The 11,116-nt window shown below is 38.9% G+C and overlaps 1 protein-coding gene across 2 annotated transcripts in view; it reads right to left on the bottom strand.

Moving 5' to 3' along the window:
* LOC134547193 (potassium channel subfamily K member 16-like) overlaps positions 1–11,116 on the bottom strand; it is a 31,581-nt gene that overhangs the window by 12,432 nt on the left and 8,033 nt on the right. The window contains exons 2-5 of one of the 2 annotated variants that reach the window (XM_063390861.1): positions 8,656–8,770; positions 7,957–8,123; positions 5,436–5,601; positions 3,955–4,183 (exon numbers count right to left, since the gene is read on the bottom strand). In XM_063390861.1, the coding sequence (XP_063246931.1) occupies positions 3,960–4,183; positions 5,436–5,601; positions 7,957–8,123; positions 8,656–8,770 (672 nt within the window). In that variant the 3' untranslated portion in view covers positions 3,955–3,959. Of the gene's footprint in view, positions 1–547; positions 4,184–5,435; positions 5,602–7,956; positions 8,124–8,655; positions 8,771–11,116 lie in introns of those variants that run through there. The other variant, XM_063390860.1, reaches the window with a different exon arrangement.

Raw genomic sequence — 11,116 nt, 5'->3', positions numbered from 1 at the left:
CTATCACTGGTAGATAATCTAATTGTTTTGGGTGCATAAGAACTTTGTAATGTACCTATTATGTTACATAATATGAGATAAAGGGGAATCAACCCACTAAGTTTCTGCACAGGATGACTTTATACACTGTCAGAGGTAATGTCTTCTCACAGTGCCCTGTGGTGCCAGTGGAGTGCAAGTAAGGCAGCCTCCAAACATGTATTGCCCCCCTGGAAATGGTCTGGCAATGTGCTAATTCATGATTTTCTGAGACGTGCTTTAAACTGACTAGCATAAACATGTGATATCACTGGCAAGATGCAAAATTTAATATGCAAAGGCTAGACTATTTCCAGTACTCTCCTCCAGCAGTCTTCCAGTGTAATGATATCGTTCCGAGCAGTCTTAGAAAAAAACCAAAAAATGCTGCTTATTGCTCAGTCTTAATTCTGCCTTTTCAGACAGAATTCATGACTCAGTGATATTTAAAGACAAAAGTGGAATTTTATATATATAAAAGAAAATCTTCTATAAAAATATACATAAGTAAGAAAAAATGCAAAGATTCTAAAAGTATATATTTACTCATCACATTTAAGATCAGGAAATAGACACATCTGAGTGACATTTTTACATTTTAGCTGTATTTAAACCCAGATAGTTTATACAAAGCACACTAAGTATACCTGTTGAAACATTATGGACTAAACATATAGAATTTAATGTTTATACTAAAAATATATAAAACTAATTACAAGTGAGAATTGGAGTTTTTAACTACAAGCTATGCTGTGAAAACCCTGGTTATGAGGCGTGTGCTTATTAGAAAGAATTTGGGAAGAAAGAGATCAAGATTCACAACAAATCTTTACAGAAATATATAATATTTAACTGGCTGTTTCCTTGATTATTCTCACTTCTCTGTCAGTTCTCTATTTACATCTCCACAGAGAAAGGCTCAAATCTTTGCCAATGATACTTTGGTGTTGTCTGGAAGGACAGCATGTATATCTGAGGATGAAGAAGGGCTTGTTGAGTAGGCTAAAAGGGTCAGTGTAAGCCTGGAAGGACTTTTGCTTCTTGTCCTGCCATGGACTGGAGATGGTGGCTGCTCAGTACAAAGTGCTACTTTTCCACATCACAGGTGAACACTGCCTGGGCCATTGCTTCTGCCACAGCCTCCAGAGCCTCATTCAGAGGCTGCAAAAGCTGTTTTCCATGCTTGGAGCTATGTGTGCTCTCCATCCTGGGCAGAAATATACCACTGGTAAAATGGGTTATTAGACCAAAAGTATCCCTTTTGTGTACTCCTCTGGCTCATAGCAAGTCCTTGTGATTGTGCAGTTCTTCCACATCACTTTTTTTAGCTGGTGAGTTGATACTTGATGACTACACTTTTATTAGAGGAACACTACCAGAAAGCACTTGGTCCACCCGCACTCAAAACCTGGGACAGTGCTCCCAGTACATATCTCAAAGTAACTTTTATTATGGATGTGCATGACCTTTAGGAGCTTTTCAGAACCTTGAAAAATTGACAAAATAAGCAAGAAATTTCTATCGCATAGGAGAAGGCATCAGTATCCTTCTCATTTCTCTTCCAACATGGCCATATGCTTGATTTAAAGGCAGCTTTCTGAGTCTTCTGTTGGGCAGCTGGAGAACAGCTGCAGCTCCTGTCAGCTTTAGTAAATGCAGCAGTAGCAAAAATCCAGGAGGTAGTCTCACCATTTGCTGCTACTTTGCAAGATCAGTATCAGATACAGGAGCAATTTTCTGGACTGCAGTAAAAGCAATCCAAACTTCCTGCGGTCAGATGTCAAGTAAGGATAATTTTAAGAAACACTTTGTTGGTAAGTGCTTTCTATCCCTGATAAACCTCTTTATCTTTTTTTTTATGGCATGTAGCATGGTGTAAAACACTGGAGAGGATCACCTTTAGACTACTGCTTGTGTTGTGGCAGACTGTGGCTTGATAAAGTACAGAAGGAATGGAAAACATCAAGGTGAACAAAACAGGTTAGATATAGAAGTCAGCAGAACTTCGGTTTTCTCTTTTACATAAAGAGGCCAAAAGTGTCTCATGGTGTTAACACAAGGCAGGTACAGAGTGCAGTGATGATGTTAACAAGTGCAAGTGCAAACATTGTGTCTGAAGAACAGAAAATACTGAGAGACAAAGTTTCCCGTGAGATTTGCAAAGATACAAAAAGCCAGAGAGGAAAGAGTTGGCTGCTCTCAGTGAAAGTCTACAGAGAAAGCCATTGCATAAATTTATGGGAATAGCTGAGGGCATAGAGGAAGATCAGTGCAAAAACCGAGAAGATAAAAATCTGTGAGGTAGGTAGTGGTAAGTCATGAGGGAAATCTTGGATAGGATAAGCATTTGAACATTCCTTTTAAAATTAGTTGAATAAACCATAACAAGCATTCTTATATGCCAGCATTTCAGATTTGAGTAGCCACACTGCACTATGCAGGAGTCAGCAACTGGTGAAGAAAACATGCATCTTGTCAGGTGTAAGAACAAACATCTGTTGCGACCCTTCTCAAAAGTAAGAATCTAGCTCAAAAAGTATGAAGGAAAAATTAGTGACCTGCACAAGTCTCTACATGTTCTATGGACATGTCTCCAAAATGAAATATCAAAGCAGCTGCTGAAAAGCTGACATTTGATGATGTTCATATAGTCTGACATACGCTAGCTTGGGGCTAGTCTACATAACCAGCCATATTTCACTCATCCTTTACATTAAACTTCCACTTATAAATGAGTTCAAAGGGATTAACTGATGGTTACTGTGACATATAAACATACTGAATAAATAGCAGTATGTATGCAATTACAAGCATACCCACAGAACATGTTGGTTATGACTGAGATAAAATATCCAAATCAATGGATTGTCATTTTATCAAATTTCTGGAGTTTACTTTAATAGAGAGTATGACTACAGATCTGCATCTCAGTGACTAGTCTCTTATCAGGTGCTTATATGTACTTTGGTTTTTCAGCCCCTTTGGGGTTGGCTGCTGCTGCTTTTGACTTGCAATGACTGGGATAAATTCAATCTCCCTGTTTCAGATGGTTCACACAATGGGCCTGACTGAGGATCAGATTCAATGCAAGAACCTATCATTTGCCTTATTTAGAGGTAAACATACAGCATCAGTTCTGTATGGTGCATAATAGCTCACCTATGAACTGGCCCAAAGCAAATTCTCTAATGATATTTGTGATCTGGCTGGAAATAAGGATTTCTCCTTGCTTTTAGATTTACTTTAAAGTGGTGTTTTCAAGTGGCTGTGAAATGAACTGTGATAAGGACCTGCTTTGAGCTGGCAGTTTTCTGTGAAGCAAATTGTAACACTCCAGGCAGAGCTGGACAGACACATAATTTCGTCACAATTAAAAGAGAAGTATTTTAGCCCAGAAAATAAAGAAATGCTGTCATTTTATATGAAAGCTGTTCATTTCAGACAATATCAACTGAATCTTAATTGGGTGGATGTCATTAATCAGGTATTCATAACTGATGGTATTCCACTGTGGTTTTGTTTGTTTTCTGATTGGAAATGAAGAAAGATTTCTGTACCTGACTTTTTCCACTTGAGATTCTTGGTGAAATGACTTCTTATTGAAGCTAGGAGGTAGTCACTCTGGATTTTTTTTTGGAAAATGAGTGACCATAAGAACTGAATCCCACTAGAGAAAGGATAATAATTGATTATTTCAGGGGAAGTTGCCTTCGAATGAGAAGTGTAAAATGAATTCTGGGACAGCTGTGTAACCATGTATGCTCCTTCCTTGGGGTTTTAACTGGCTGATGCCTACACAAGGTGTGAATATTTCCCTGTATCTGAAATATTTCCTCTGTAGGAAACAGTCCACAACCTGTGGTTTAGTCCTTTATCCACACAGGTCGCTTAGCTTCACAGATGGAAGATGCAGTTTCAAGACTGCTTCCTTTGTACCTTGCTCAGCTAGGGATATGGATTCTAGGCTGCTCAGGTTCATCTTCCAATTTGGTGGTGTCTCCTTCTGCCAAGCTTAAGTCAGACTTGTGCCACTTTAGCTGAAGGTATCTTTCCATCAAGTCAGCTCCCACGTTGAAGACCAGAGCCAGCCAGGCCAAGCCAAACACAATCCATATCGCAGTTAGGCTCCTGTACACGGGGATATAGTGCTTGTTGGGATTCGTGCCTGAAAAATCCAGGGAAATTTGTATATTTATCTCGGCAGCTTTGGTCTGCTAAACATACATATTCATACGCCCTCTCCACTCCTGGCAAAAGTGTATGTCCTAATGAGCTTGTGTGATCCATCAGCAGACAGATTTTTTTTTTCACTCCATCTCTGGGGTTAAGATTAGCACAGTTAGCATGAAATCCCTGAAGCTGAGGTTGTATAATAAAAATAGCTATATCTAATATTAATCAGGGATGCTCAAAGTCAACGGTCCCTAGCCAACAACAGAGGGAAAACTCTTGGAAATTAAATGTTGAATCCATATTAATCAAATTTTACTCAAGAGGCACACATGGGATCTCAGATGATTTAGAATGCTACAATTTAGTGATGCAGTGATTGCTTTTTGGAGGGTGATATGAACCCAGTACTTGGGATTCACAATCACTTGGATAATACAGAAAATGTAGACATTTAATTTAGTGGTTATGAGACCCTTAATCCCTGGTTTGATATTTTCACAGCATGGACAATCAGTGCAGCTGATACAGTTGTGAAACTCCACAGTGCCAAATTTGGCATGGGATCCTTTTTTATCTCTTTTTGGGACAGAGTTATGACCTCTAGGAGGGAAGAGATATTATTTTTGAAGTAAGAAACCCTAGTGGTTTTAACAAATAAACATATTAGACATAATCTGTCAAGACTATGCATTTGTTCAAATCAATTTGTGTAAAAATAGCCCCTCATAGCCCCATCATGGTAGCCCCTCTACCATGATATTCTCAACATAGAAGTCTAAAGTCTAACGTCACTGGGATTGTTTTGTTTCAGAGGCATCCTGTGGTTGTCAGTAATTTTCTCCCCATTTTATTTACTGATTATTTAATATTTGATATGATTTGTTGCTGGGATGGTAGGTGCTTGCTAAAACAAATCAGTGTTAGGAGAGTGTGGTTCAAAGACTTAATACTGAAAAACAAATTTTATTTATATTCCACCTTTCACTCTTGATAGTGTTTGTACCAGCCTGGACCCAGCCACTGTTGAATGTGACATGTGTGAAATGAAATAGGTAACTCTCAGGTTGGCTGTCAAGAAAAAAATGCTCATATCCTATAATACATTAACTCATTGTTACTGGTCTGGCTGAGCTTACTCTTGACCAGATCTAGAGTGGAATGGATATCTATGCTCCCTGTATTTAGTTTTATACTAGAGTTATGAATTTCAACAAAGCTCAATCCAGTTCATGTTCTTTTTTTACCTACTACATAGTCCCCGAAGCCAATGGTGCTGAGGGTGATGAAGGTGAAGTAAAAGCCTTCTCCGTAGCTCCAGCCTTCTACATAACTGAAGACTAATGGTGGGAACACCAGGAAAAGCAAGGTCCCAGTGGTCAGGAAGATGGCCACTGCCAGTGTTTGAACCACCTGAAAGAGAAGAGGAAGATGGCAGCTAAAGAGCATGGAGCAGTTGTCTTGTCAAAATTGCTGTGTCTGTTTTATGCTTGATTCACAAACCCACCCCACCTGGGAGCGATGGCAAAAAAAAGAAGGATAAGCCAGTGCTTCCATGTACTGCAGGCTGAGTTCACTGTTTATTCTGCAGATATTGTACCTAAACATGAAAAAAATCTTAAAATTAGGAAAAAAAGGAGGATTTTTTTTAACAGCTTTTTGCAGTGAGTTTTCAAGAATGCTCCAGTCATGCTTTCAGACTTACTATGACAGCTATTGGAATGAAATACTCATTTTACAATTTCAGTCTCTACAAGTAGAGATGCTCTTGTAGTCAGCTAGCTCTTGTCTTTAAGGAGAATCACCACTTAGTGCATAACTCAGGAAACAAAGATTGGCAAGAACAAATTAGGGTTCTTTTCACTATGACTGCTTCCAGAGATTTATAAAGTGGCTTGCAAGAGCTCAGCCAAAAATATGTTTGGATGAAACCTAAGTGAAGTCAGTTTGCCTGTTCTCATTTTTAACTTAGAAGTGCTCAGAGCAGGACTGTTTTGTGTTAGCACAGGACAGATCTGTGCCTCTCAGAACAAACAGCTGCCTTTAGGGAGATAAGTTACTGTATATGTGACTGTGGTAGATAGGTGCAGAGAAAGATCAGTGGATGGGTCCTGAAGGGACTTAAAGAGTTTGGGAACCATGATCAGGAACTCATGGGTTTCCAGGGAGCATACTCTGGTGAACTTTTGACTAATGATGTGTGGGCTGATGCAAACTCATTACAATTATTGAAAAATGCCCTCAAGGGCAATCAAACTGGAGTATGATTTTCTGTTAATAAGCCTATTGTGACTGGATGAAAAGCCAAACCACTGTTTATAAATTGGAAGGTCCAGATATGTTTTAATTTCTCTCTCTGAATTATCTCACATAAAAATAATGCTCTGAGCTTGAGAAACTTGGCTTGAGATGATTTGGTGACTTTGACAAGTCACTTTTATATTATGTGTTGTGTCTCTCTAGCTGTGTAATGATACCTCATTTGCAGAGCAGTTTGAGAATTACTGATTGACATGATTATAGTTGATATATAATTCAATTGTTCTCATTTGCTTCATTCCAGTACTGTAATAGCATTTAATTACATAATAAACTTTGCATTAAAATGTATACCAAAATGAACAGTATTACTTAACCTGTCTTTTGAAAACTTTCTCATATAAATGTGTAATGTTTGGAACAATAAGTCAAGAATAATGAAGGAATAACTGATTGCAATTAATTCCCCAGAGCATGACAAAATTTTGTTTATAAGGCAATAAACCAACTTCCTTGAATAAACTTTTCAGAACAAACAAGCAGATACAGCTCCAAAGCTTTGTCTCGTCATAGTAGTTCTGTCAGAAATGAGGTGTCAACTCAGAAGTGAGAAGGGAAAATAAAAAATCACATCCCTGAGCTGCTATCAGAAAAATAGTAAAGATGCAGCTATACTAGCAGGAAGATCCTGGTGGTAGAGCTGCATGTGTTTGGGGAACAGGCAGAGGTTATGCAGCTAAAGAATTTCTTGCTTGTATAATCCAAGTCTACATTTCATGGTACCTTTATAGCTTCCCCACTGTAGATAAAGAATGTAGTGACTCAAGAGATTTTACAAATGTAAAAGAAAAAACTTGTGCCAGAACTCTGAAATGTTTCAACATATCTCACATATCTGATCTCCCTTTTCCCTAACTGAAGGGTCAATTTATTGAACCTTTTTTCAGAAACATGCACTAACTTTATAACAAACGACACTCACGTATTTTTTGTTATCAGTGCTTTTCTTATTAAAAAATGTCTGGATTAGTTCAATGACTCACCAGTAAACTGTAAGTAAGGAGGAGTATTCACATTTTAAGAAAAGAAAAGGAAGGAAATGCTAAGTTGCTGGCACAAACAGGAAAGCTGATTCCAGCCAGTTCATTAGGCCAATAAAAATAAGTTGTCTTTGCACAGTGTAGAGCTAGACTCTGGATAGATGCTGGCATAGGCTGGAGAATAGGAGCTTGATTTGGCAATGTGTGTACACACATATGGTCTGTCAAGGTCACCAGGTCTATGGTTTTGCTGAGTAAGGTTTTAAAAAGGCAAATCTAGGGCCCCTCAAGCAAAAGTCTATAGCTTTAAAGCTGTCATAGGTAAATTGAGTGTATCAAGTTTCTGATAGAGAGGGCCATGTAACTGCTGTGGTTCACACAAGGAAACCTAAGCTAGCAGCAGCAGCTATCTGAGAGAACTTGAACTAGTTTAAAAATAGTGAAAACAAATGGTAAATTGGCACTGTACCTGGGCACGCCCTGGCTTTTGCACCCATCTTTCCAGGGTAAGCAGATGAGCATTGAGAGCTTTTCCCAGCTGATTAAGGAAGGCCAGGTTGAGGGGCACTCCAAATAAGGCATAAAACACACAGAAGATCTGCCCTGCCACTGTGCTGGGGGACAGGTTACCATAGCCTGGAAAAAAGGAAGAAAACAGCTACATGAAAAGGCTCTACAGTCAAGCTGAAGGCATCATGGAGTATTTGTAAACTTGGAAGCTCAACTACATTAAGCTTCAGGAACTTGTGGATTTATGATTTTCTGCAATTAAATCTGTCTGCAAATTGCCATTGCTTATGATGAAGCCTTTTGCGTTCACTGCTACTAGCTGAAAATTAAACATGAAAAATATTACTTCTCCAGCTACTATTATAACTTTCTATAGATCTCTGATTTTGTTGTGAGTTTCAAACTCACAGAGCTTCAAAGCAACCTAAAGATGTGCTGCCCATGTACAGAATGATCTTTCATCTACCAAGTAGGCACTCAGCTTTTTTGGGAGAATAAATACTGTATACGGAAAAATAACAGGCATAATGGGAAACCAATAGAAAACCAGCACCCACAGTGGTTGATTGTCTTGCAGGTGTATTCTGTCCACACATTTCTGGGGCTTTACAGGACAGTTGGAGGAAACACCAATTTTTAAGGAAGGAAAGTACCTCACCTATAGTGGTGACAACAGTTCCTGCAAAAAAGAAGGAGTTGCTGAAGTCCCAGTTACTGGGATTTGTAGAGTTTCCTTCTGGGTTGACTCCTTTTTCCCATGCTTCCATGAGGACCTGAAGTGGAAAAGGTCAAAGGAACAAAGATGAAGAAGAATGTCAGACACAGAGATAAGTAAATTCTTTTTTCATCTTGAGCAAGCAAAGTGATAAACAGTGTAGATAAAAGGGTAGAGTTGGACTGAAAAGAACTCCTGCTGACATGGCAGAACTTGGAAATAGAGCTGGCCAGGAACTTGAACTTTTGCTACAGGAGAACAGGTCACTGAAGTATGATAGGTTCCCCGGCTAGATGAAATCTAAGGGGAAGGGGGTGGAGGATTCCCCAAAGTGATCAAACTAGGAAAAAAATAAAGTTGTGCCATGAAAAATAAAATAGTTGCTCTTCTCTCCTTCTGTAATCTAGTCATGTCATTCAAGTTTTTAATTTAGTCATGTGTAAATGTATAGTTGTGTCTGTGGGCAAGGGCATGGGGAACATGCTTATTTCTGTTTCCTCTGTAAGTACTAGTAAGGATGAATTACTATTTTTGGCTATGTCTTCTATATAATTTTCAGTGAATATTAGGCTTCTCCTAGTATGAAAGATTAATTAATAAAATATTCTCTGCTATTCCAGATAGCTCTTACCAGACCAAAACTACTGTGTGTCAAAAAATGACTGTTCCTGCATCAAATATCCTGTCAACTGCCTTAATGAAGATTGTGTTCCTTTGCTGTCACCAAGGATTTCTCTGTGGGAGATTGGTTTCCCTCTGCTCAGTGGCTGGGGTTTTAAGAATACCCTTGTTTGTCACATACCTTACAAAGGCTAAGTCACAGCCTTTGTAATTTTGCAAAATGCCTGAAGGAATTGCTTGTTCATCTCTTCTAAAGACTTTCTATGATGCAAGACATGAGCAGGAGTCAATAGCCAACCCCAGCTTTAGCTTGTTCCACAAGTATGAGACCCAAGAAGATACTCTTTCATGATTCAAATGTTAGCTGCTCCCAGAAAGATTGCTTTTCTAGAGAACATAACTACTACAAGGTATCTGATTTTGGACAGGTTCTACAATATCAGATGATCTGTACTGGTGAACTGAGTATCCTAAGTATAGCAGCTGATTTGAATCCTTCACTGAAAAAATCCTACAGCATTGGTCAAATTTATCAGTGGGCTGCTGGACATCATCAGGTGTGATCTCATGACTGAAGTGTCAACAGAGCTTATTTTCAATATGAGAAAGAACTTTGGATTATCCATTAAAAGCCTTTTCTTAGAATGAGAAGAATTCAACATGTCAGATTTTTAGTCACTTATTTCATTTACTACTTAGAAGAAACACACAGAAGCTACTGAGTTGTGAGTATTTTGAAGAAGTCACAGGTTTAATTTATTCCTGAAAGGAACCCTTGGCAGTTCTATGCATTTCAATGCACAAGAGTTCACAGGAGTTACATTCACATGAAGAGAGCTGACACAGAAGGGTAAAACAACTTTGAATGTCAAACTTTTCAGACACAGTTTGACAGGGCCGGATTTCTTCGTGTAATTGATGCTGTTAAGTGCAACCACATGAAAGAAGCCCATGAATGAAACGGCATCCTGGTGCCCAACAAACAGGTTCCTGTAGGACAGTTATGATGGCTCCTGGCTCCTTTCATCCACAGCTCAGGTAAGGGTTATGGCAGCTGCTGCATGGTTGGTGAATATTAGCTGTTTCCTTTGGGGAAGTCATCAGTATGTCAGTACGTAAAAGCAATGGGCTGTAATTTACAGTAGGAATATGAAACCTACATTAAACTACAGCAGGATGTGGAGAGAATAAAAACTGCCTGCTGTTTCTGCTCCTGTCTGCCTGCCAATGCACATTGCAGCCACCTGTGGTCACAGACAAGGATTTGGCCCTTTTGGTCTGTATTTAAATCACGTACTTTGAGACTGAAAAATTATGGACATGATCAAAACACGGACTCCTTACTCAATGCATCTGCTTCTCAGTTATGCTGTTAGACTGTTCTAATTTCCTGACCAAAGTATGCCTACCAGAGATGCATTAGATAAAAGAGTTTGGAATTGCACTTTCCCAAAGCTCCAGGCTGCTCATGTTAGGAGCTGCAGCTCAGAGCCATCTCTCAGCAAGGCAGTTTTAGCTATGCAGAACCGATGTAGTTCATTGACATGGAATTACAAGAATTCGTTCCATGCATAATGGAGTCAAAAGTTAATGAATTATAAGTGATAACTAATTATAAGTGATAATAGGTATGCAAAAACCAACAAATAATCTGTGTTGAATCTCACATTGCAGGATTTAGGTTTAAAGAATGGGCATTAAGACATCTTATTAGCTGAACAGACTGAGTCTGGGGGCTGTGCTTTACTGCAGTCTAACTACTGTGACTTTTCAGACTGAAACT

Source organism: Prinia subflava, chromosome 2 (genome assembly GCF_021018805.1).
Source record: "Prinia subflava isolate CZ2003 ecotype Zambia chromosome 2, Cam_Psub_1.2, whole genome shotgun sequence".
In the NCBI taxonomy this organism is placed as follows: Eukaryota; Metazoa; Chordata; class Aves; order Passeriformes; family Cisticolidae; genus Prinia; species Prinia subflava.
Note: the sequence above shows the minus strand (reverse complement) of the source record. Positions and strands in the feature narration are given on the sequence as shown.